The 21,626-nt window shown below is 40.8% G+C and overlaps 1 protein-coding gene across 1 annotated transcript in view; it reads right to left on the bottom strand.

Annotated features, from left to right (window-relative positions):
- Positions 1 to 21,626, bottom strand: part of rps6ka3b (ribosomal protein S6 kinase, polypeptide 3b) — a 76,443-nt gene that overhangs the window by 4,101 nt on the left and 50,716 nt on the right. Inside the window, exons 3-18 of the mRNA XM_008279067.1 lie at positions 13,962 to 14,078; positions 13,610 to 13,691; positions 12,330 to 12,410; positions 12,137 to 12,216; positions 10,847 to 10,953; positions 10,291 to 10,328; positions 10,017 to 10,159; positions 8,559 to 8,629; positions 6,469 to 6,557; positions 5,640 to 5,704; positions 5,450 to 5,552; positions 5,241 to 5,350; positions 4,010 to 4,135; positions 1,988 to 2,077; positions 847 to 1,005; positions 298 to 459 (exon numbers count right to left, since the gene is read on the bottom strand). Of these exons, the coding sequence (XP_008277289.1) occupies positions 298 to 459; positions 847 to 1,005; positions 1,988 to 2,077; positions 4,010 to 4,135; positions 5,241 to 5,350; positions 5,450 to 5,552; positions 5,640 to 5,704; positions 6,469 to 6,557; positions 8,559 to 8,629; positions 10,017 to 10,159; positions 10,291 to 10,328; positions 10,847 to 10,953; positions 12,137 to 12,216; positions 12,330 to 12,410; positions 13,610 to 13,691; positions 13,962 to 14,078 (1,623 nt within the window). The remainder of the gene's footprint in view (positions 1 to 297; positions 460 to 846; positions 1,006 to 1,987; positions 2,078 to 4,009; positions 4,136 to 5,240; positions 5,351 to 5,449; positions 5,553 to 5,639; positions 5,705 to 6,468; positions 6,558 to 8,558; positions 8,630 to 10,016; positions 10,160 to 10,290; positions 10,329 to 10,846; positions 10,954 to 12,136; positions 12,217 to 12,329; positions 12,411 to 13,609; positions 13,692 to 13,961; positions 14,079 to 21,626) is intronic.

The following is a 21,626-nucleotide window of genomic DNA, read 5'->3' as shown; positions in this document are numbered from 1 at the left end:
ACTACGGCGGAGTAATCTGGTGTGGTGCAGCTGTACGCTGTCGCTTTGAAGTAAATAAATAAAACCTCTTGACATCGGCGGCAGTTTTCTGTTGCATCAGGATGTAAATTTATGCAGAAAGGTGCTCAAAAATCTGATCGCGTCATCTGCTCCCAAGTTACTTTCACACAGAGCACCAGACGCCAACATGTCGGTCCACATGTCGTTTTAGGCACCACGTCGGCAGGACGTTAAAAAACAGAACGAGGAGAGAATAAAGAAACAGAAACACACGAAGGAGGAGCTGGAAAGTCTGACCTCGGGGGCGACGAAGTTGGCGGTGTAGCACGGCGTCATGAGCAGCCCGTTCTCCGCTCTCAGCTGCTTGGCGAAGCCGAAGTCGCAGATCCGGATGGACTCGGCGTTCCCGCTCTCGTCCACGTACAGAATGTTGCTGGGCTTCAGGTCTCTGTGGACCACCTGCCAACGGAACAGAAACAGGAAGTCAGAGGGGCTGAACTGGGCCGAGACGGAGCCGACGTGGAATATTTCTGCTCCTGTTTGACCTTCTTAAGAAAAAATCTGAACAGAAAAACTCTTTACTTCCAACATCCTGGATGAACGTACACTGATTTAATTATTATTATTATCATTAATAAAAAACCCTGACATTTAGTGGAATTATCTTTTAATTCTCATCGATACCACACCCTAAATAGCTTAAATCTGCAGAATAAAACACATTATTGCAGCCAAAGCAAAGAGAGCAGCTCTCTGTCTCATTAAATGCTGCATTCTTTGCTAAAACATTTAATGCAATTCGTTAACTTGTGCATTATTAAGACAGTGTTGGTGTCAGAAACCCACCCCTTGCATGTGCAGGTACTCCACCGTCTTGGTGATGGTGTAGAGGACGGCGCTCGCCTCTCGCTCCGAGAAGAACTTCTGTCGGAGGATCTTGTCCAGCAGCTCGCCTCCCTTCATCAGCTCCGTCACCAGGAACACCGACCGGCCGTCATCGTACACCTACGGCACAGAAATAAACCGGCCCACACGTTTAGTCACCGAGTCGCTCTGCGAGTCCGTCCATCCTCTCCGGTTGCTCTCGCTGCTTCTGGACCACGAGTTCAGGGTTTGTTTGCTCGAACCGCGAATCATTAGCAAACTTAACGTAAACTATAAATATGTGAGAATAGACTCCGATGTGTTTTGGTCTCAGATCATTTATAGACAACAAGTAGAGCCTTTAGTTCATTTATGTACTTAATAGGAAGCCAGTGCAGCGACCTAAGACTTGGAGTAATGTGTTCTCTCCTCTCTGTGGTTGTTATTCCAGCAGCAGCACCTTCAACGAGCTGCAAATGTCTGATTAGCAAAGAGCTCATCACAGCAGTCCACTCTGCATGAATCTGCTTTTCTAAATCAGCTGATGTCAGAGTTAGGATTCAGGTATGGCTCATCAGTGATTAAATCCAGATTCTTGACCTGGATGTTCAGTGTCCTGGACTCAAGGTGAGCTCCTGAACATCCGTCCCCCGCCTCTTTGATTTTAAAGGCAGGAGAAAGAAGTCACAGGGAGCAAAATCTGGCAGGTGAAGAGTGATGATTGTGCTACTGTGGCCAAAAAAACAAAGAAGTTCAGGTCATTTTCACCAAATGTTCTCCCTCCAGTGGAGCTCTGCCTCGACAGTCTGACTCTGGAGGATGGACGTATTATGCACAATCCAGGAAACGTCAGAGAAAACAACCAGTGAGCTCCTGATCTCCTTCAACCATAAAAACTGCTGTTTCTTCTCCTGCTGGTAGCTGCAGACCCTCCTCTGGTCACTGAGATGATCATCCAGCTGCTGACTGACACCGAATGGGTTTAAAGCTTCAAAACTCACAACGTCTCACAAGTTTTAATGAAGGCTCGTCAGAGCCGGTGAGATATTTAAAGTCGCCGACGCCGTTTGTTCCGTAATAACAACCTGAAAAGCAATAAAAGAAGCTCTGCGGAGTGACTCACGTCTTTGAGGGTGATGATGTTGGGATGTCGACCGTATCTCAGCAGGATCTCCACCTCCTCCGTCGGGTCCCTCTTGGCCTTGTTGATGATCTGCAAGAGCCACAAACAGCGTTCACAACAAGCAGTCGTTAATACATTACATTAGAGGTGTTTTTTTAACCACTTATTAATGAAAAACTTTCATCTACTGAGCATTAAACAACATATTCTAGTCAGTACTCTGCAGCTGTACATGATAATAATGACTAGTTATATCAGAAAACAGTTCCCTCGGTGTAAATTATGTTCATTCTAGACATTTTTTTTGTTAAATGTTGGACCAAACTGCCTCCAAAGCTTCACACTTGTAGTTTAGCGCAGAGCTTTGACAATCAGCTGATGCACATTTGACCACTTTTTAGGAGAAATTCACGACTTCGCTGCACATTTTATATCAAACGTGTGAAGACGAACGAAAAAATAAGCAATAAATAATAAAAATCAATGAAAAAGCAGCAGAACAAGTCAGAAAAATGTCCATTTACTTCCACTTTCTCCTTCCTCTCTACTACATTTCAGACCATATTTCTGCCCTTTGTACTCCGTCACATTTATTTGCCTTAATTAATAATCTAACAAGCTTTTAAAGTACAGCAGCTACAGATTAAATCAGTGGTTTTCAGCCTTTGTAGCTTCCTTCAGAGAGCAGAGCGTCGTCTGAGTCACACTTATAATTTATTAAACAGCTCCAACAAATAGTCATTTTTCTTTTTGAAATTATTTTTGAGTTCAAAAAATGGTCCAATACGTTTGCAGAAATCCTGCTTGGAGGCCTCAGATTGATCTTTTACTACTATTTCACTGCTGCTGCTGCTACATGATTATATTTAAATTTTCATGCAGCGCTTTACTTGTAATTTTCACTTTGCTTTGTCGGTACTTTTACTGAAGCTTCTCCCACCTCTGCATCTGCCTGATTGGACTCATTCCTCGTAAACAAACCAGAAACGAGCTCTTTCTTCTCGTCCTCGTATAGAAGCAAAGCTTAATTCTGCAGAAAACACATTCGAGGCCTTGAGTTTCTGCCGTGGCGAGCGCACGTGTTGCTGCGACGGCGTTGAAAGGACAAAACGCTTCTTAGCTGCTGTTTGTTTGTCTGCAAAATTAGAAACTTTCCTTCTTTCAAGAGCTGAATGTTCCCTTTGAGCTCCGTGCTGCCGGTTGCAGAAGGTTTCCTTATCGTGGTGATATTCGTCTTGTGCTCGCAACAGACCTTCAATGTGAAAGGTACGTCTAGAAGCACTCTGAGGGCAGGTAATGCTACTGTATGACTCTGACAGATGGTCGAGTGTTAGAAACGAGTTCAAAACAGAAGAAAAAACTCCCGTCAACGAGTAAAAATATGGAAGAAATGTCAAAAACAGCAACAGCAGGGATCCAGCAGACAAAAGTATACATAATAAACAGAATATATAAAGAGGCAAACAAATCAGTCCTAATTCTGAACAAAATTAAAGAAATTATGTTGAATATTCTGGAGAATGTTTGTTTATTTCAGGTTAAATGTTTATCTGTAAATCTGCAAAGCACTAGCTGGCTTATATTAGTACTTAGTCATGATTTAAGTTTAAAATTAGTCACGTTAATCCCCATAATTATTCATTTTAATTATCAATGTTATCTTTATATTCTAATTAGTCAATAGTTTAAAACACTGTAGGGTCTCAGTCTTTATGTGTTATAATAAAATCAGTGTTTTACGTAGGTTTGACATCATTAATAACACCGCCAGGTCTTAACTCCAATATTTAAACTAGTCAGCTGAATTCGTATCACTATTGCCGTCTTAAATTATAAATAAAGGCGACTTTATTTATTCTGACGATCTGACAACAACCCCATAACGTTTAAAGATCTAACGCTGGCAACGTTTTAAGCAAGAGGAACCATTTAAGACCTCTATAAATGGAATTACAGACTTCTTAAAGGACTGTAGGTGCCCTGAATGTACACAAGCTGAAAGCAGTGGAAGTGGCGTCGGACCTTGACTGCGTACTCCATGCCCGTCCCGCTGTGAACGCAGCGTTTGCAGATGGAGTACGATCCAACTCCGATGTCCTCTTTGATCTCGTAGGCATCCGAGAACTGAGACGTGCTTCTGTGAAGTTGCTAGATGTAAAGACACAAATAAAAATATGCATTACTACTAATAATTAATGATAAAAGGCATTAGCAGGTTAAAGGAGCTCTTTACTGACGGATGTTTTCATATTAAACATTTAGTCATTTCCCCACAGAGCCTCAGTGCTATGGATCAGACATAAACGTGTACAGTTTAGTAAAATATCCATGTTTATATCCAGAATCTCTTAAAACAGGAGCTTAAGTGTCTCTGATTCTTTCAGATAAAGTACAAATGGTTTAATTTCACTTATTTACATCCACAGAATGACCCGTAAATTTGAAGTAAAAGGAGTTGTGCAGGTTAAGATTGTGATAAAACTGATAGAAATAGAGCCACATCGTCTGCATATAAGTTGAGCCTATTCTGAAATTTTCCTGATTTAGTTCCAGAAACATCTGGATGTGATCTTTATTATGACTACCAACATCCACTAGGATTTATGGATGTGGTTGACTGCAGATTCGGACGCAGCCTTCTAAAAGAGGAGGTTAAGTTTCTCAGACTTTTTCAGATAAAGTGTAGATGGTTTAATTTCACTCACTGCATATCCACAGAATGAGCTGTATATCTGAAGGTGCATCTACAAACATTCTTCTGATTCTGGTTTATTTCCACAGCAAAGAATTGATTTTTACACATCATCTGTAAGTAATTTGGTACTGTAGCTCAGTGTTATGTAAAATCCACACTTTAATTGAACAAAATGCACAAATTAAGCAATTCTAAGCTTTATCTGTGGCTTATTTCTATTGTTTAGGTTCATCACTGCACTGAGATCTCTGAAACTTTGGCTGTTTTAAGTGAACAACTTCAACTTTTAAGCACTTTATTTTGTTTTGTTTTCTTCAGAACAGTCTCGACCGTCCAGATCTTCCATCATTTGTTATGATAATACTTTCACATTTTTGATAATAGCCTTTATTTTAACAAAAAGCCATCACTGACATTGCTGTTTTGACATGCACCTCACCCTAAAACGCTGGCAGTAGAGGTGTCTTTGTGTAATTGTGGAGGAGAAACTATTATGGAAATGAATGTTTTATGATTTATGTGCATCACCAGGAGAGCCGAACCCTGCAGGCACAGTACCTGTACGATAGCATTAGGTAGTGGTTGTGTTTCCTCCTCCGTTATGGCCACGAAGCTGAATCCTCTGAACAGCTGATGGGCGTTGGCACTCGGAGGGACCCCCGGCGAGTCTGAGGAAACACAGGAGCAGCTGTTAACGCTCGGCGGAAAACAGACTTTAAGCTCGGCGGCGCGTGAAGGGCGCGAGGAGGCAGAGCGGCGGTCGGTACCTCTGGGCGTCTTCGCTGTGAACTCTGGATCGAAATAGAACGTGTCATCAGGTCGTCCTGCAGCCGGCTTGAAGGGAGGCGGGATCTCACGGCGGTACAGTTTCTACAACAAGAAAGGATGTCTCAGTGAACATTATTAGATGCTTAAAACGAAGATAAAGAGTGTTTGGTTGCTTTATTAAAAACTGACATTCCAGTCGATGGTGCTGAAGAAGTGATGCCTCTTGATCTCCTCCACGCCGTCTGGTCCGGCTCCTACAAAATAAAACAAACAGCATCAGCTAGTCTGCAGAATCAGACCTCCTGTCATGAACAACACTTAATGTGACTTAATCTGATGAAACAGAGCTCGGCTTTAGCAAAAGCCAAATTTCTAATTATTTGCCCTTGAAAATGTCGTAAAGTGGTAAAATCTTCATGTGAAGGTGGTATTGGGGGGCTCAGAAAGCTATATATATGGATGGACCCATGTTTCTTATTTAAAATACTGACTTTTGTCAACATTTCATCAACGTTTGAGGCCAGTTTTTCGCTATTTAACGAGCCAAAATGGCGACGTGGGACCACATGAACTGGTGTGCACAGACGTCTATATGTTGTTGTTATATGTGCAGACTTACAAGCTGCTTCCAGGTCGTCTTTATTTTGAGATTTAACAACTTGACGTACAAACTAAAGCTACAAACGCTACAGGAGCGCTGGGAGCAGAGCGTCGCTGCACAAAGAGTTTGATCTGGAAGGCAGCAATTTATGATTTAAATAAAAAGATATTCTGGTAAATGTGCAAATATGTAGTTTTCTTCGTGCTTTTTTACATTTTTTGTGTAAATCTTCTACTTTAACTTCTGTCAGACCCCAAAATTTGACATAAATGAACTGATTTAAACCCTAAACTGGGGTTTCATGACTTTGCGGTTCATTTTTTAATCCCTGTTGTAGTTTATTGGGTACTGTGTGAGTTATTAATGTGCTTTTGAACAACATTCTGTTGCGTGTAGCTCTCCAGGAACATGCTTTACCTAATCTGTTGGCGGGGTTGCGTTTGAAAAGGTTCCTGAGGAGACTCTGAGCTTCCGAACTCAGAAACTGCGGCATTCCCAGCTTGGCCCTGCGACAAGAAAAGAAGAAGAACACACGGAGATGAAGCGAAAGGCAGGAATAAAGCAAAGAGAACAACATATCCGGTGTCCGTATTGAATGTCCAGAGTGAAGCATGTGAAAGGCGAGACGACGACACGTCACAGAGGAAGCACAGTCAGCACTCTGACGGCCGACTCAGCACTTCTCTGCACCGACAGCAACACAGAGACGCAGGAAGCAGGAGGGTTAATACTTCCTGTGATTCTTGTTTTTAATTTCTTCCTCCCCAGCAGGACCACTGATCATAACACACACAGGCTGATGTATGCGCTGCAGCAGCTGTCCTGCTCTGAGGCGCCTGTTTCAGCTCCACTGGCTGGAATTTAGCTTTTAAAAATCACCAGAATCACAGCATTTACCAGCAAGATGCTGTAAAAACAGAAATACTGGTCGAATGTTTAACCACTCATCTGGTAAATGTGGGTTCCATCAGAAAACTGAACTAAATCTGAGCTTCAAATAATAAACATTCAATGAAAACCTCTTTATCCTACATGTCATATTTAAAAAAATATATACTGAATAAAGTTTTTATCTCAAAATTCTGACCTCATCTCAGAGTTTTGTAATTTAGATTTTTTTAATCTGTATTTTTTTATTGGAAAATATTCCCTTTTTAACCTTGTAAAGCAGCTTTATCTCGGAACTTTGACCTTTTATTTTATAATTGAGATATTTTTAAAATCTAGAATTCAGGTTTTTATAATTTAAAAAATGTGACTAAACTAAAATTATCTTTTTCCTCCAGAGTATGACCACCTACGACATTTTTGACTTTTCATCTTGAATTTGATTTTTTTTGTTGTGTATATATATATTTTTTTACTTTTTACACACAAACTTTGAAGTGAAATCTTGTCATTTAGATTTTTTTTATTCTTTATTTCAGGATTTTTCATTTTAAAAATTACATGTTTTAATCATTAAAATCACGTTTATCTCAAAACTTTGACTTTATTTCTCTAAAACATGACTTTATCTCAGAGTTTTGAGTATTTGAATATTTCTCTTATCTGCAATTCAGGTTTTTATAATGAAAATTTTAGACTTTTTACCAAAATAAAATTGTTTTTTTTCCTTCCAGGGTATTATCATATGCTACAAGTTTGACTTGTCAGCTTTAATTTTTTTTTTTTTTAAATCATATACTTTAGTTTACATTTTTTATGCACAAACTTCTAAAGTAAATATTATTATTTTGACTTTTTTTATTCTATAATTTAAGTTTTTTTAGGAAAAATATTGACTTTCAACTAAAATGAAATTACTTTTCCCTCAACATTCGGACCATATCTACGAATTTTGACTTTTCATCTTTACATTTTTTTTTTTTAAATTGTATATTTTGTTTTTATTTTTTTATGCACAAAGTTTGAAGTGAAATTTTGTAATTTAGAATTTTTTCTTTAATTCTATAATTTATGCTTTTTATCAGAAAAATTTACAATTCTTTATTATCATTAAATAACCTCATCCCAGAGTTTTGACGTTCATCTTGTAATTTAGGCTTTGTATTCTGTAATTCAGGCTTTTAATTATGAAAAATTTTTACTTTTAAAATTAAATTAAATTATTTTTTTCCCTCAGCATTATGAGCATATCTTAGAATTTTGACTTTTCATCTTGAAATTTTTATTTTTTTTAATTATATATTCATTTTTTTTCTTCTTACACATAAACTTTGAAGTGAAATCTTGTAATTTGTATGTTTTATTCTGTAATTTAGGCTTTTTTTTAATCAACAAAAACCCAATGAACTGTCTTTATCTCAAAGCTTCTTAACTTCCTCTCTCTGTCGGGCCTCCTCCTGTGTCAGCTCGTATAAACCTCCACCCTGACAGTGCTGCACTTTGTCTCCTCTGATATAAATCCTTCATTTTCCCGGCGCTGACTCGGCCCGTTCTGGCTGTAATTAAAGCTGCCGTGCGGCGGTTGGATTTCGGAGCACACGCAGTGCCGGGCGTCTTACTTGAGGATCATGGTCATCGTCTCTTTCCGGTCTTTGCCTTGAAACGGCAGCGTTCCCGTCAGCATCTCGAACTGGAGGGAGAGAACAGAACACGGTCACGGCTTCGTACCGTCTCCATCTCCAAAGGAAAATGTTATTTATACGACAGGAAGGTGACCCGACGCTGGCGCTGCAGCAGAACCAGAAGGAAACGGAGACTTTTACACTCAGTAGTCCTTGAATGCATTAAATCTGGTGACCTGAGCTGCTGAAGACGTCATCGTGTCATCTTTAAACCCACAGGAGGAAAGTTTGGGTTCTAAACTCTGACACAGACAGAACACATGTACCATCGTAGGTTTGAGGAGCTTCTGACTAAACAGGTTCTAACCAGTTTTGTTCCTCAGGTTTTCATTTATTATTATTATTATTATTATTATAAATATATTATATCATCAATTAATTAATTTAATACATTTATTATATTATTCAGTATTTTTTCTCTATTATTTCTGTTACTTTGTTTTCACTGTCTGAAGCGTAACAGATTTATTTGTTCATTAAATGGTCAAAAATATAAAATAAATTACATATTTCTGTAGTAAATGGACAGTTCATGTCCGTCCTGAGCCAAGAAAACTCCTGATTGTTGGTGTCATTTATATAAAATGACGCATAGGGCGTGCAGAATATACGCATTTCAAAGTACATTTATTTAAAAAATGCATTACAGGCATTTTTAGTCATTTATTGGTCAAAAATTGGCAAATGTTTGGATTTCTGGAGCGATCATGGCCATTCTGAGCCAAGAAAACTCCTGATTGTTGGTGTAATTTATATAAAATGATGCATAAGATGTGCAGAATATTTGCATTTCAAGGTACGGTTTAAATTAAAAAAATTCTTTTTATGCATATCAGACATTTTTGTTCATCAATTGGTCAAAAATAGGCAAATTCTTGGATTTCTGGACTGATCCTGGCCACGAAAATTCCTGATTTTTGGTTTAATTTAAAAAAAAAAAATGCATTAAAGGTGTCGAATATTTCCATTTCAAGGGACATTTATTTTTTTAAAAATGCATTTCAGACATTTTTGGTCATTTATTGGTCAAAAATAGGCAAATTCTTGGATTTCTGGACCGATCGTGGCCATTCTGAGCCAAGAAAACTCCTAATTTTTGGTTTAATTTATACAAAAATTATGAATAAAATTTCCATTTGATGGCACATTTATACGAAAAAATTAAAAGGAAGTGCGGCTCAAGTCCAAAAGCAGATTAAAAGCTTGTGTCTGAGTATTTCTCTCAATGTAAACTCGATTACTAACGGGATTAATGAGGAAAACTGAATATTTTAGAAGCTAATTAGCTGGTTAGCTGTTTGGTAGAAACATGCGAGATGCTGAGCTTGTCCAATGTTTTCAGAGATGTCAGGTTGTTTCGGTGCGTTGGGTTCGGCCCTGCGGCAGCCAGCTCACCATGAGGACGCCGTACGACCACCAGTCGGCGCTCTGGGTGTGTCCTCGCCGGTTCACCACCTCCGGGGCCATGTACTCCACCGTCCCACAGAAGGAGTAGGCCTTGTTCTCGTGGTCTATCGACTCCTTGCTGAGGCCAAAGTCTGAACGAACGACACACATCGGAGGCAAAAACCAAAAAAGTTAACTCTGGAAACAAGTTGGTGAAACGAGCAGCCGGAGCGACAGAAACTAACGAAGCCCATGTTTTAATAAAAGGTGTCAGATTCCTCACCAGTCAGCTTGATGTGTCCCTCCTCGTCCAGAAGGATGCTGAAAGAACACAAACGCTGGTCGGACTCAGGAGGGAACATATTTATAAAAACAAGTTCAGGAGCAACTTTTCTAATCTGGCTTTTGATTTATTTCACTTATTTATTACTGTTCTTGTTCCTTAAACTGATTCTATTGATTAATTTCTCTATTTATTTACATATTTTGTCCGTCGTTTGTTACTTTCTGACTATATGTTTTATCACTTCCTGTTTTATTTTTGTCTTATCTTTTTCTTGTATTCGTAATTGAATCCTTCATTTATAGATTGTTAGCGGGAGGCTCTGTCTGCATTGTTTTTATTGCATTTTAGTCATTTTATGTGTAAAAAACAACCCAGAAAACTTTGTGTTATAATTAATTTGTATGGAAAGTGATGTATAAAAGTCTGCCTGATTGATTGTGTGTATGACTCATGTTGTGAGGACATAAATCAGTTTTATAGATAACAGACAATGTTTCCTTCCATGTTCAGGTAAACTGATGACATGAAGCCATGGTGAGGAGCGTGTTCGTACTTCTCGGGCTTGAGGTCTCTGTAAATGATGCCGAGGCCGTGGAGGTGGTCGAGGGCCAGGGCGAGCTCGGCCAGGTAGAACTTCACGTCCTCCTCTGTGAACATCACCTGCAGCACAGAGGTCGGTTCATACGGCCATAAGTTAACGTTCAACAGGATTTAACACGTCCAGCGTCACTGCTTTGAGGTCTGACAACAAAGGTGGCGCCAGTAAATGAGGAGTCTGTTTGAATCTTTTAGATACGTGTCTCATTTTTTAAAAAAACAAAAAACTGCACTCTCAAACCAAATTCTGCAAATAAATAACAATTTTGCACTTATTAGCACAACCGTGAAGCCATCAGCCACTCGTCTGTGACCAACAGTAAGCTGAATAAAATTCTGGGAGTTTTCGGCTGAGCTGCAGGCTGTGTAGGAGAAAAGTACGACAACAAAATAAAATGTAAGCAGTCAAATATCTATAGTATGCAGAGGAACCATCGTTCAGTGCTGCACATGTTGATTCCAAATTTTTTCAAGTTTTGCAAAATAAACAATCAAAAAAATAAAATCTACAAAGAAGCTGAGAAAACCCTCATTTAAGGCTCATTTTACTGTGTGTTCAAAACATGTCATCCAACATTTACTAAACATGACACAGCCTTTTGTTGGACGTCCCACAGAAAACAACTAATAACAAATAATTTTAGATTAAATCCTCACTGTTGTTCCAGAAGTCCAAATCTGATGTTCTCACTCAGCCAAAGCAGGTAAGAAAAATGTTGAATTTAACGTTTGTTTTGGTGTCTATTCTGCATAATTCATCCAAAACTCACCAAATTTGGTGGAGACATCTCTGTGAGGGTCCTCCACAAATCGGCTGCTTTTGTTTGAAAATAGCTTTTACGATTTTTCTACATTTGGTTACGAAAGTGGAGCAGCTTTTACACCTGCCTGCTCACGTCATGCTGGTTAGCCGAATGTGGCTAACCTTCACTTTCTAGTTAAATAATAATCATCAAAAATCTATTTTTTTCCTTTTTATATATGATTTATGGCATCATGACTGTGTGAAGTTGGATATTTGTGAGTTCTGAGAGGCGCAGGAGTTTACATTTAGAGTTTACATCACAGTGAAAAATGAGCCCACAGTGACTAAAACTGTGAAGGTTAAAGTGGGACGCCTCACTTCAGCGACCAGACGAGCTGCTCCATTAGACAGAATGAACTCCTGAGTGGTTCCTTTATTCTGCTGCATGTATCGTTTTAGTCTCTGCGTATAAACTCATATCAGATGGTGAGCGGCTGTTACCTCCTTGGAGAGCCGAGTGAAGAGATCTCCTCCTCGGAGGAAGTCCAGGATCAGGTAGAGCTTCCCCTCCGTCTGAAACGCTGCAGGGAAGAAAAGCGACGTGAGACAAGATCTAGAAAAGTTTCCTCCGCGAGGACGAGCGGTAACAGGCTGCGATTGGCTGGCAGCGGAGGGCTGCGATTGGCCGGCTCACCGTAGTGCAGCTTGACGATGAAGGGATGGTTGACCTCCACCAGGATGTCTCTCTCCATCTTCGTCCTGACCCGGTCACGTACTGCCAACGCAAGAAAACACGTGAATCACCAGATAGAAAAGTGAAAAGACAAAAATACAGCAGCCTTCCTGATTCAGGTTTCCTCGTTTGGCTGCGGAGACGTCCAGATGGCAGAAGATGAGTAACCGAATCACAGGGGGGAGAGCAAGAAAGTACAGGAAGAAAGCAAGAAACAGGGAAGTTAAGAAGGAAAAAGCTACGCAAACGAACGGGAACAGAGAAAGGAAGATTCAACATGAAGGATCAGGTGGTATTTTTTTTATGTCGAGTTCATTTCAGGACTTTATTTCTTCTTTCCTCTCTCTCAACACCTTTCCAGCTCTTTGTCAAATCATGACGAAGACACACAAAGTAAAAAAAACAGACACAAAATGAGCAGACAAAGACAAACATACAAAAAATGACACTAAGCGACCAAAAAGAGACACAAAATGACACAAAACAACCCCAAAGCGACACAAAATTACGGGAAAAAGACACAAATTGAAAATAAAATCAAAAACAACCACAAAGAGACATAAAATGACCAGAAAAATACCAAAAAATTACACTAAATGACCAAAAAGAGCCACAACATGACACAAAACAACCGCAAAGAGACAAAAAATGATCAGAAAAGGATAGAAAAATGCTAAAAACTTACACTGAACAAACAAAAAGAGCCACAAAATGACACTAAACAACCACCATGAGGTACAAAATGACCAGGGATAGACAGAAAACATGACAAAAAATAAGATAAAATGACCAAAAAGAGTCACAAAATGACACAAAGCAAACGCAAAGAGACAAAAAATGACTAGAAAAAGACAGAAAAATGTCCAAAAGTTACACTAAATGACCACAAAAAGCCACAAAAAATGACAATATTCAAAACACAACCACAAAGAAACACAAAATCACTAGAAAAAGACAAACAAATACAATAAAATTCCACCAAATGACCATGAAGAGGCACAAAATGACACAAAACCCTGTTTTACTTGATCTGTCTCACTTTATAAACGGCTGTTTTGTTATTTATTAGTGCTGTTAAAGGGAAGCAGCAGCTACAGACAGTCAACCGGTTTTATTAAAATCTCATGATTGTGTTTAACCGACGAGCGTTTCCTGTCCAGTTGGCTGATGGTGGACATCTCTACATGGTTGTGGTGGGTTTTAACAGGATTTGTTGAGATTAAACATGAGCAGGTTTGTACCTTTCAGGGTGGCCTTCTTCAGGACCTTCATGGCGTACAGCTGCCCAGCGTCCGGTCCAGTGATCTTCCTCACCAGGAACACCTGAACAGTAACACACAGTTCATCAGAGTGTGTGTCTGGAGGTGGACGATTGTGTGATTCTGTGTGTTTGTTTGGGTCGGACTCGTTTTCCGGGTCACACTTATGCAGATTAAACACACGCATTGTTCGCTCATAAAGGCGTCGACGCCGAGCGCGAGCGTCAAGGGCCCTCGGCTCGCCGTCGCCCTGGCAACGGGCCCCTCCAACACAGCGGAGATGAAACTCACACTTTAACTCGACAGCTAAAGGTTCAGCGACGCACACACACACCTTGCCGAAGGAGCCTTGTCCCAGGACTTTCCTCAGCTCGAACTGCCGCGGGTCGGCCTTCTCCGATCCCTCCTTCACGTGGTGGGTGATGCTGATCTCCTTGATGGGCACGTCATCCTGCAAGGAAGCACACAGAGACGACGTTAAACTGAAATCCGTCTGCAGCAGATGATGTTTGAGCACTTTATTTGTTCACTTCTTGGTCTCTGAGATTCAAAAAGCGGTCGTGTTACATGTTCATTTGACTTTTCTCTGTTTTATGTGACAGTAAACTCGACATATCAGAGATTTAAACTCACATAAGTGATGAAATAATCAAGAAAATAATAAAAACATCAACGATTATCAAAGACGGAGCTGCTCAGTTGTGGCCAAGTGCAAACTCCAAGTCACAGGAGCTGCTAAAAGTAAAATACGTCAGAATATAAACTCATAAATGAAGCACAAAACGGTACAACAAGGTTCTCCAGATGTGAGGGAGCGAAGAGACTGCAGCACAAACCTCACAGAAGTTAGCATTTGTGCTAAAATCACGACCCAGTTGCAGCATCTGTCACGATCATCGCAATATTCAGCCTTTAAACGTTCATCAGAACCAGAAATTAGAACGAAATCGTCGCATTTTCAGCTTCAGTGAGGCGTCGCTCCTTCTGAAAACTGAACCGGATCTCAGCTGTAAATTAGAATCAAAACCAAACTTCCTATTTCACGCCTCATTTAAAGTCCGACACAAATAAACAGCTTGAACCAGTAAAAAAATACAAATCGTGCACCGCTCAGAGCAACTGACGAGTCGTTGTTTATGTCCAACAGTCATGTGACCTGTTGTTTTGTTTTTAGGTTGAACTGCAGGCGGTGTTTCCACAGAGACACCGAGAGGAAAATAAAACCTCCACAATCGATAAACGTGGCTCAGAACCAGCTGGTGAAACATCTGTGGAGAGTTGAGATGCAAAGAGACACGAAAAACGACGTAAATAGTAAATGACCTAAAGCAAGTGGAGCCCAGTTTTGTTAACTTTTTTCTACGATTTCTGACTTTCAAACGGTGTCGTCCTGCACAAACAATCACCGCCCAGGGAGTTTGTTTGAAGTGAAAACTGAGCCCAGAGTGAGGAAACGTTTGGGGTTAATTGTGGCTTAATAATAAAACTATTTTCCAGCACAAATGAGGCTCCGTCTTTATCAGATTTATCTTGAACTGTACGCTGTCGCATTAAGATTCAAGTCCAGGAATTTTGCTTAAAGTTGCTTAAAACAAAAACCACCAAAAGTAAATGAATTCTGGTGCTTGTGTGCGTCTGGCAGCAGAAAACATCGTAAAAGCCTCTCAGCTGATAAAGCCTCCATTAGGACGAGCGTCTCATCAGAGCTCTCTCAGCAGATCGATCCCTGAACCCAGCCTCCATGGACCATGATGCACTGCGGCCGCGGCGGCAGCAGGGCGCGGCCTCGGGAAGTTTCAGACGTGCTTCCTGGCTTTCCGCGGCATTCTGGGAAACGCGGTGCAGGACAGCCACGGCAGCATCCGTCAGCTCCGTCTGGGCTTGTTCTTCCCCTCCTCGCCGTCTTCGCGCTGAATCACTCGACAGGTTGATTCCCAAACGGTCGTCACCGGCGCAGCGGGAAGTTACAACGCGCGCTCGGTTGTCATGGCGCCGCTACCTGCTTCCATCTGGCCGGCTGACGAACGTTCTCACGCTGAGCGCACAAGCTGCCTCCCAGTCCTCCTGCAGGAGCTCAGGTTGGTGGCAAGCAGGTAAACAAGCCCACGCTGCATCCCCCGCCATCTGCCTTCCCATCATCCTCTCTGCCCCCTCTCCCCCCCTCCATCCTACCTGCAGTTCCCAGGTGGGTGACCTGTTGGCCGCCGGTGCATTGTGGGTCCTGTAGTCGCGGCTGAGGCGGCCGAGGCTCTGCGGCGCCAACATGCTCCTGAGCGTGGACTGCGAGGCGGCGGGATGCAGCCGGCTTCTCTTCCCTCCTGGCTCCCTCGCTCTCTCTCTCTCCCTCTCTGAGTCTACCTCTCTCGCCCTCAGAGACATCTCTCTCTCTCTCTCTCTCCCTCTCTGAGTCTACCTCTCTCGCCCTCAGAGACATCCTCACCCTCCTCCCTCCTGACTTCTCTATCTGTGTTTGAACCGTTCTCACCTCTCCTCTCACAGGAGGAGGCACCGGAGCAGACGTGCAGCGGTGCACAAAGTAATCAGAGTACAAGTTACTGCTGGCTGTCATGCACTCAAACGCCGAGTCACCGAGTTGTTTGTAGAAAACCTGCGTGGCAATAAAACCTTTATTATAAAAACACGGCTCACCGTCTGAGCTCCACGACGGGACTGAAAGGTTTGTTGTTGTTTAAGAAAATGACACCTTTAGAGCCACAAACAGCTTTTCAACAAAACAAACCAACTCTAAGTAGTTTTATTCTACATGTCTTGTTTTTTAAAAAATTGCCAAAAAATCATAATTCTCAGTGACCAGGTTTTGTGATAAACAAAAAATTCTCTGTTCCTCGGCACAACTGAGAAGCCTTTAGCGACTCAGCAGCGACCAACAGTCACATGACAAAAATTCATAAAGTTTTCGAGTGAACTGCAGGCAGTGTTCCCACAGAGCAGACAGCAGGCGACAAGACAGACCAAAACAAAACCGAATGGATCCATAGATAAATGCAGCACGGATCAGAACCACAGAACAGAGGAGACAGATGTTAGAGATACATCCAGCATGGTGGAACATCTTTCTACTGATGATGGTGGAACATCTTTCTAGAATCTAGAAAGTTGTTTGTTGTAGTTATCATTATTTTTATGAAACCAAATCAAAGAAATTAAACTTTATTGTTTGTAGAGGTTGTAAATGTAAGTAGGAAATGATCGTCCAGCACGTGGAGCTCTGGAATAAAACAGTTGATTCTAGTTTTTTTTCCCCAAATTTTTGAAATTAATAAATAATAAAATCAACTGTTGCTTTTTTCTTTGTTTTTATGATTGATGTGATCTTTTTTTTCTGTGAGCAAAATAAAACAGTCAGAAGAGCTTACACTGTAAAAAATAAAATAAAATAAAATAAAAAAAAAACAACAAAAAAACAGAAATGGTGAAAATGTGGCTGCAAGGACACCAGACGAAAAATGTTTAAAAAAACAAACAAAACGGACTGTAAAAATTGCTTTAAAATAAATAAATAAATAAATAATTTAAAAAGTAAAAAACAAAAGCAAATATCCACAAAATTCTATATATATTTTTTGCTGATTTCTGTGATCCAAAAAAAAAAAATTCCAAAAATAAAATAAATAATAAATAAATAAATTTACACTTTAGAAAAATCCTTAAAAAATGAAGGTGTTAGAAAAAAATATGTAAAAAATGGACTGTAAAAACTGAGACAAAAAATAAAAAAGATAATTTCTTTTGCTGATTTAAGTAAAGTTTGAGGTTTTTTTTTCTTTTTTTTTAATTTAACCATTAAGTTGGAAATTAATACTTTTTGTCTGTGTTTTTTTTCTGTGATCAAAAACCTGTAAAATAAAATAAATAAAAAATAAATAAACGTACACTGTAAAAAATCCTTTAAAAAAATGACAGTGTTGGAAAAAAAATACACTAAAAAAACTGAAATATTTTAATGTTTACAGACTAAAAATTGTGAACTTAGCATCAAGCAATGATGTTGTTGCTTATTTAAATAAAAAACAGGACATTTCTCCTCCCAGTCATGGCTGTGCTCTTCATGGAGGTCTTTATATTTGTATTTATGATTATTTTGCGGTGAGAACTGAGCCCACAGCGGGTGAAAACTACTCGGGGGGTTCAGTGCATTAATGGTTTTGCACCGAGGTGTTGCTGCTTCGTACAGAAAAGACTCTGAATGAGTCACTTTGAACACGACGCAGGACAAAAGCGAATCGAGACCAGAATATGAGCTCGCTGCTACAGAAATGTCATCCAGCGACAAACATGCAAACAAACATGTAATTAGCGCTGCATGTCATTAAGCCTGAATCATCCCGACGCCGCATGTCGATGAGTTTTCCCGCCCTGGCGGCGCGTCGACCATCAGACGAACCGACGGAGAGGCGCTTTCGGGGAGGCCGGCGAGTTTGAGACTGTTGACATTTACGCAAATATCAGTGTGTGTTTGTGAGTCAGAGCCCAGATGGATCAGAGCGGCGGCGGCGGCGACAGGATGCTCATGTAGCACCTCCTAATCACAGGATTAGAGCCGCAAACGCTGCACCTGTGCTCCGAGCGCACGCACACACACACACACACACACACACACACACACACACACACACGTGCAGGAAACACACAAAGACGACACACACCTGCATGCACGCGGGCCACACACACGTCTCAGAGCGGTGATCCTCCCTGGACACACACACAGAAAACACAAGCTGCTGCTTATTAAAGCTGAGGAAGAAGTTCTGGATGCAGCCAGAACATAAAACCTGCTGCTTCACTGTGAGCTCAGCAAACACAGAAACCAAGCAGCACATCGTCACTTTAAGGTCCTTCTGGCCATTTAGCAGCTTCTGATCCCATCACATGGACTTCATCACCGCGGCAACCTTCTCTGAAATCAAGGATGAAACTGGAAGCTTCGTTTTTCTTTTGTTTTTAACCCTGTGAGGCTCTTCTCTGGGTTTTTATAAAGACTTAACACATGTTGGGTCTGGTTTTCTCCAGAAGAGTTCACGTTTTCCATCATTTAATGCGACACTTGGAGGATTTTTCCTTACATCTGCTCTTAAATCAAGAAAAAAACACTTTTTTTACATGTATGTCATCATGAAAAAGTTCATATCTGTCTATGCAATGAAAAAAGATAAAGAATGTTTTGTGCAGTTTAATTCGCTTTAGACAACACCTGACTGTTATTGAGCGATTCAATAGAGAGGAAGGGGCGTGCATGTGGACGAAAAAATGCAAATTTTAACTTTTGCAAAGCTTTTGACTGACAAAAAGGGACAAATATCGGCTTATTTCATCTCAAATCATCTCATTTCTGCACAACCACCACTAACATGCCTGAAATTCATACGCATAAATCATGAAATATGGATATTTATACAGATTTTTTAATTTAAATGCCAGCTGACCAACTTTCATCAGGTTTGTTTTTTTTCCGCACATTGAAATTAGTTTAAACGACAATATTTGAGGAACTATTAAAGATAAAAACCTGAAATCTTCACTGTTATTTCTCATCATGTCGTTGATTCAGAATCTGTGATACTGAACAAACAGGACTCTATGACAGCTAGATGAGAATAATTTTTGTTTTTTCATTTTCGTGTCCAGGTATTTCATATTAAATGATATTCTACGTGCTTAGTTTTGTATTATTGTGACGTGCAGCTACATGTGGCTCAGACACCATCACTAGTTGACTTCTATCTATTTTTATGTTAACGTGAGCTCAAAGATAAAACACAATCCTTTTTGCTCTCCACTGACTAGTCCAGCTGTAGTGAACAAGTTCCTGCTGCCCTGAAGCCTTCACGCCGTCTGTCGGCCGTCAGACTGATTCAGAGAGTCGGTGTGAAGCTGCTGCTCTGTTCTGGACGTAGAAACATCAGCAGCAGCAGCAGCAGCAGCAGCAGCAGCAGCAGACCTCCCCAGCGGACACATTACTGCCATCATATTAAATTAACTTAAACTCTGCACACGTCTTTAAGCTCCAGCCACGATTCAACACCAGCACCTGGCTGCAGGGACGTTTCATTATCCTGCTTTATGAGAGCTCAGCGCCACGCAACAGGACGAGACGCGGGTCGGTTCTGTAGACATACGTAGGTTAGATCAGCCTAAATGCTGGGACACGTCAGGGGTTGACGTTGGTGGAAACTTGACTCGTCATCGGCCTTTAACACAAACAGCTGATCTGCATCATAAACAGTCACTAAAAGACAAACTTCCAGCAGTTAAGTTAAAATAATCTAATTTATTGATTCAGATAAACCTTTTAAACATTATTTGACACACTGATGTTGCATCAACTTCATATTTTGTGTGATTTAAACTCAAATGTTTGCGTTTGTTCATTTGAATTTAAGTCGAGATAACTTCAGAAAACTGAACTTTTCTTCACCTTTAGGCCGTCTGCTGACTTAAAAACCTGAAACTTAAAAACCTAATCCAGTACGTAATACTAGTACCTGTGTTTATGCAAACAAATATTAATGAAGTGGTAAAAAAAAACAAAAAACAACAACTTTAGTTTGTTGGTTGAACAGAATTCAACTCAAACTTTTTGCGTTAGTTCAATTAAAACTAAAACTAAGTTGAGGAAACTTCAAGAAACTGGCTTCAAATCAGTTTTGTTTGTTTTTTTTATACATGTAACATATAAATTAATATTTAATACTTTTAATTAATATTTAAAAGTCTGTAAAACAGTTAATTAACAGTTGACAGATGTTTTTCTTTCAAACAGCAGCACAAACATGTACGATAAGAATATTTCTGCTGATGTTAAAACAGTAAAAACACAATAAAAGTTAAATTAAAGTCAAACTTTTGGTGTGGACAGTATGAACAGATTATTTTTCTTTTAAATGATGGAAAACACGTCTGATTTTACTCCTTATTTACTTCTAATTGAGTCAAACCTCTAGTAAACAGTGAATCCCAGTCAGAAGCTGGTACCGCTGCTGACCTTCTCCGCTCTACTCACGGTCTCGCTGCAGCGTTCGGGTCCACAGCAGCCTAAACCTGTCGCCCTGCGCTTCCCGTCCACCGGCTCGGTTCTGCCCCAGCCTTCGGCGCCGAGCAGCAGGAGGCGTCTCAGCGCCTTCAGCCGGCTCCTGAGGGCCCGGACCAGAGCGCCGACGGCCGGCGGCAGCGTGGCCTCGCAGCGCGTCATCGCGAGTTCGATCTGCTGCAGCCAAGCACTGGGTCTGAGTGTGAGGGAGTGAGAGGGGAGGAGGGCTGGTCCAAACCGGGACGGGACGGGATCTCCCCCCTGTCTGCTCCTCCCCCCCCCGCCCCCGGACCGCCAGCTGTAACCTTCCACCCAGTGTTTCCACCAGGTGCTGTGGAGATCCCCACTCTCTCCACTCACATAGCTCAGCCGCCAATGAGCGACCAGCACGAGGACGAGAACTCCCACTGGTTCTATTTCCACACTGGCTGGTTCTGGAAAAACACCCGGCGGGCAGATCTCCCCTAAATCTATCAATGGACACTCAGCTGGGTGTAAACATGTAAACATTTTAATTAGAGAAGCCATAATTGTTTTAAAATGACAGTAAATTGTTCTGTTTTTATGTATTGTTGTGTTTTATTCTGACCAGAGTTTATATAAATAAACATAAACTCTTCATAAAGCACATCAGTCTGTTGTTTGGGTGAAAACTGATCAAACATCTTTAGTTTGCGTTGATCTCGTTTCTATTTCTGTAACGTCCGACACACACATACACACACATACACACACATACACACACACACACACACACACACACACACAGAGAACAATCTATGATGCACAAACGCTCCGACCGAAGCCACCGAGTGCACTCGACGACTCGATGTGGACTCGCTCCACCTGTCACCCACAGAAACACAATGTACACAATGTACACAATGCCGGCGGCGCCCGGCGACAACAGGATGCGTGACATTTGTGGGATTACCTCCACCTGTTGTCGCC

This window comes from Stegastes partitus, unplaced genomic scaffold, assembly GCF_000690725.1.
Source record: "Stegastes partitus isolate 25-593 unplaced genomic scaffold, Stegastes_partitus-1.0.2 Scaffold143, whole genome shotgun sequence".
In the NCBI taxonomy this organism is placed as follows: domain Eukaryota; kingdom Metazoa; phylum Chordata; class Actinopteri; family Pomacentridae; genus Stegastes; species Stegastes partitus.
The sequence above is the reverse complement of the archived record's forward strand: the minus strand, read 5'-3'. Positions and strand labels throughout refer to the sequence as shown.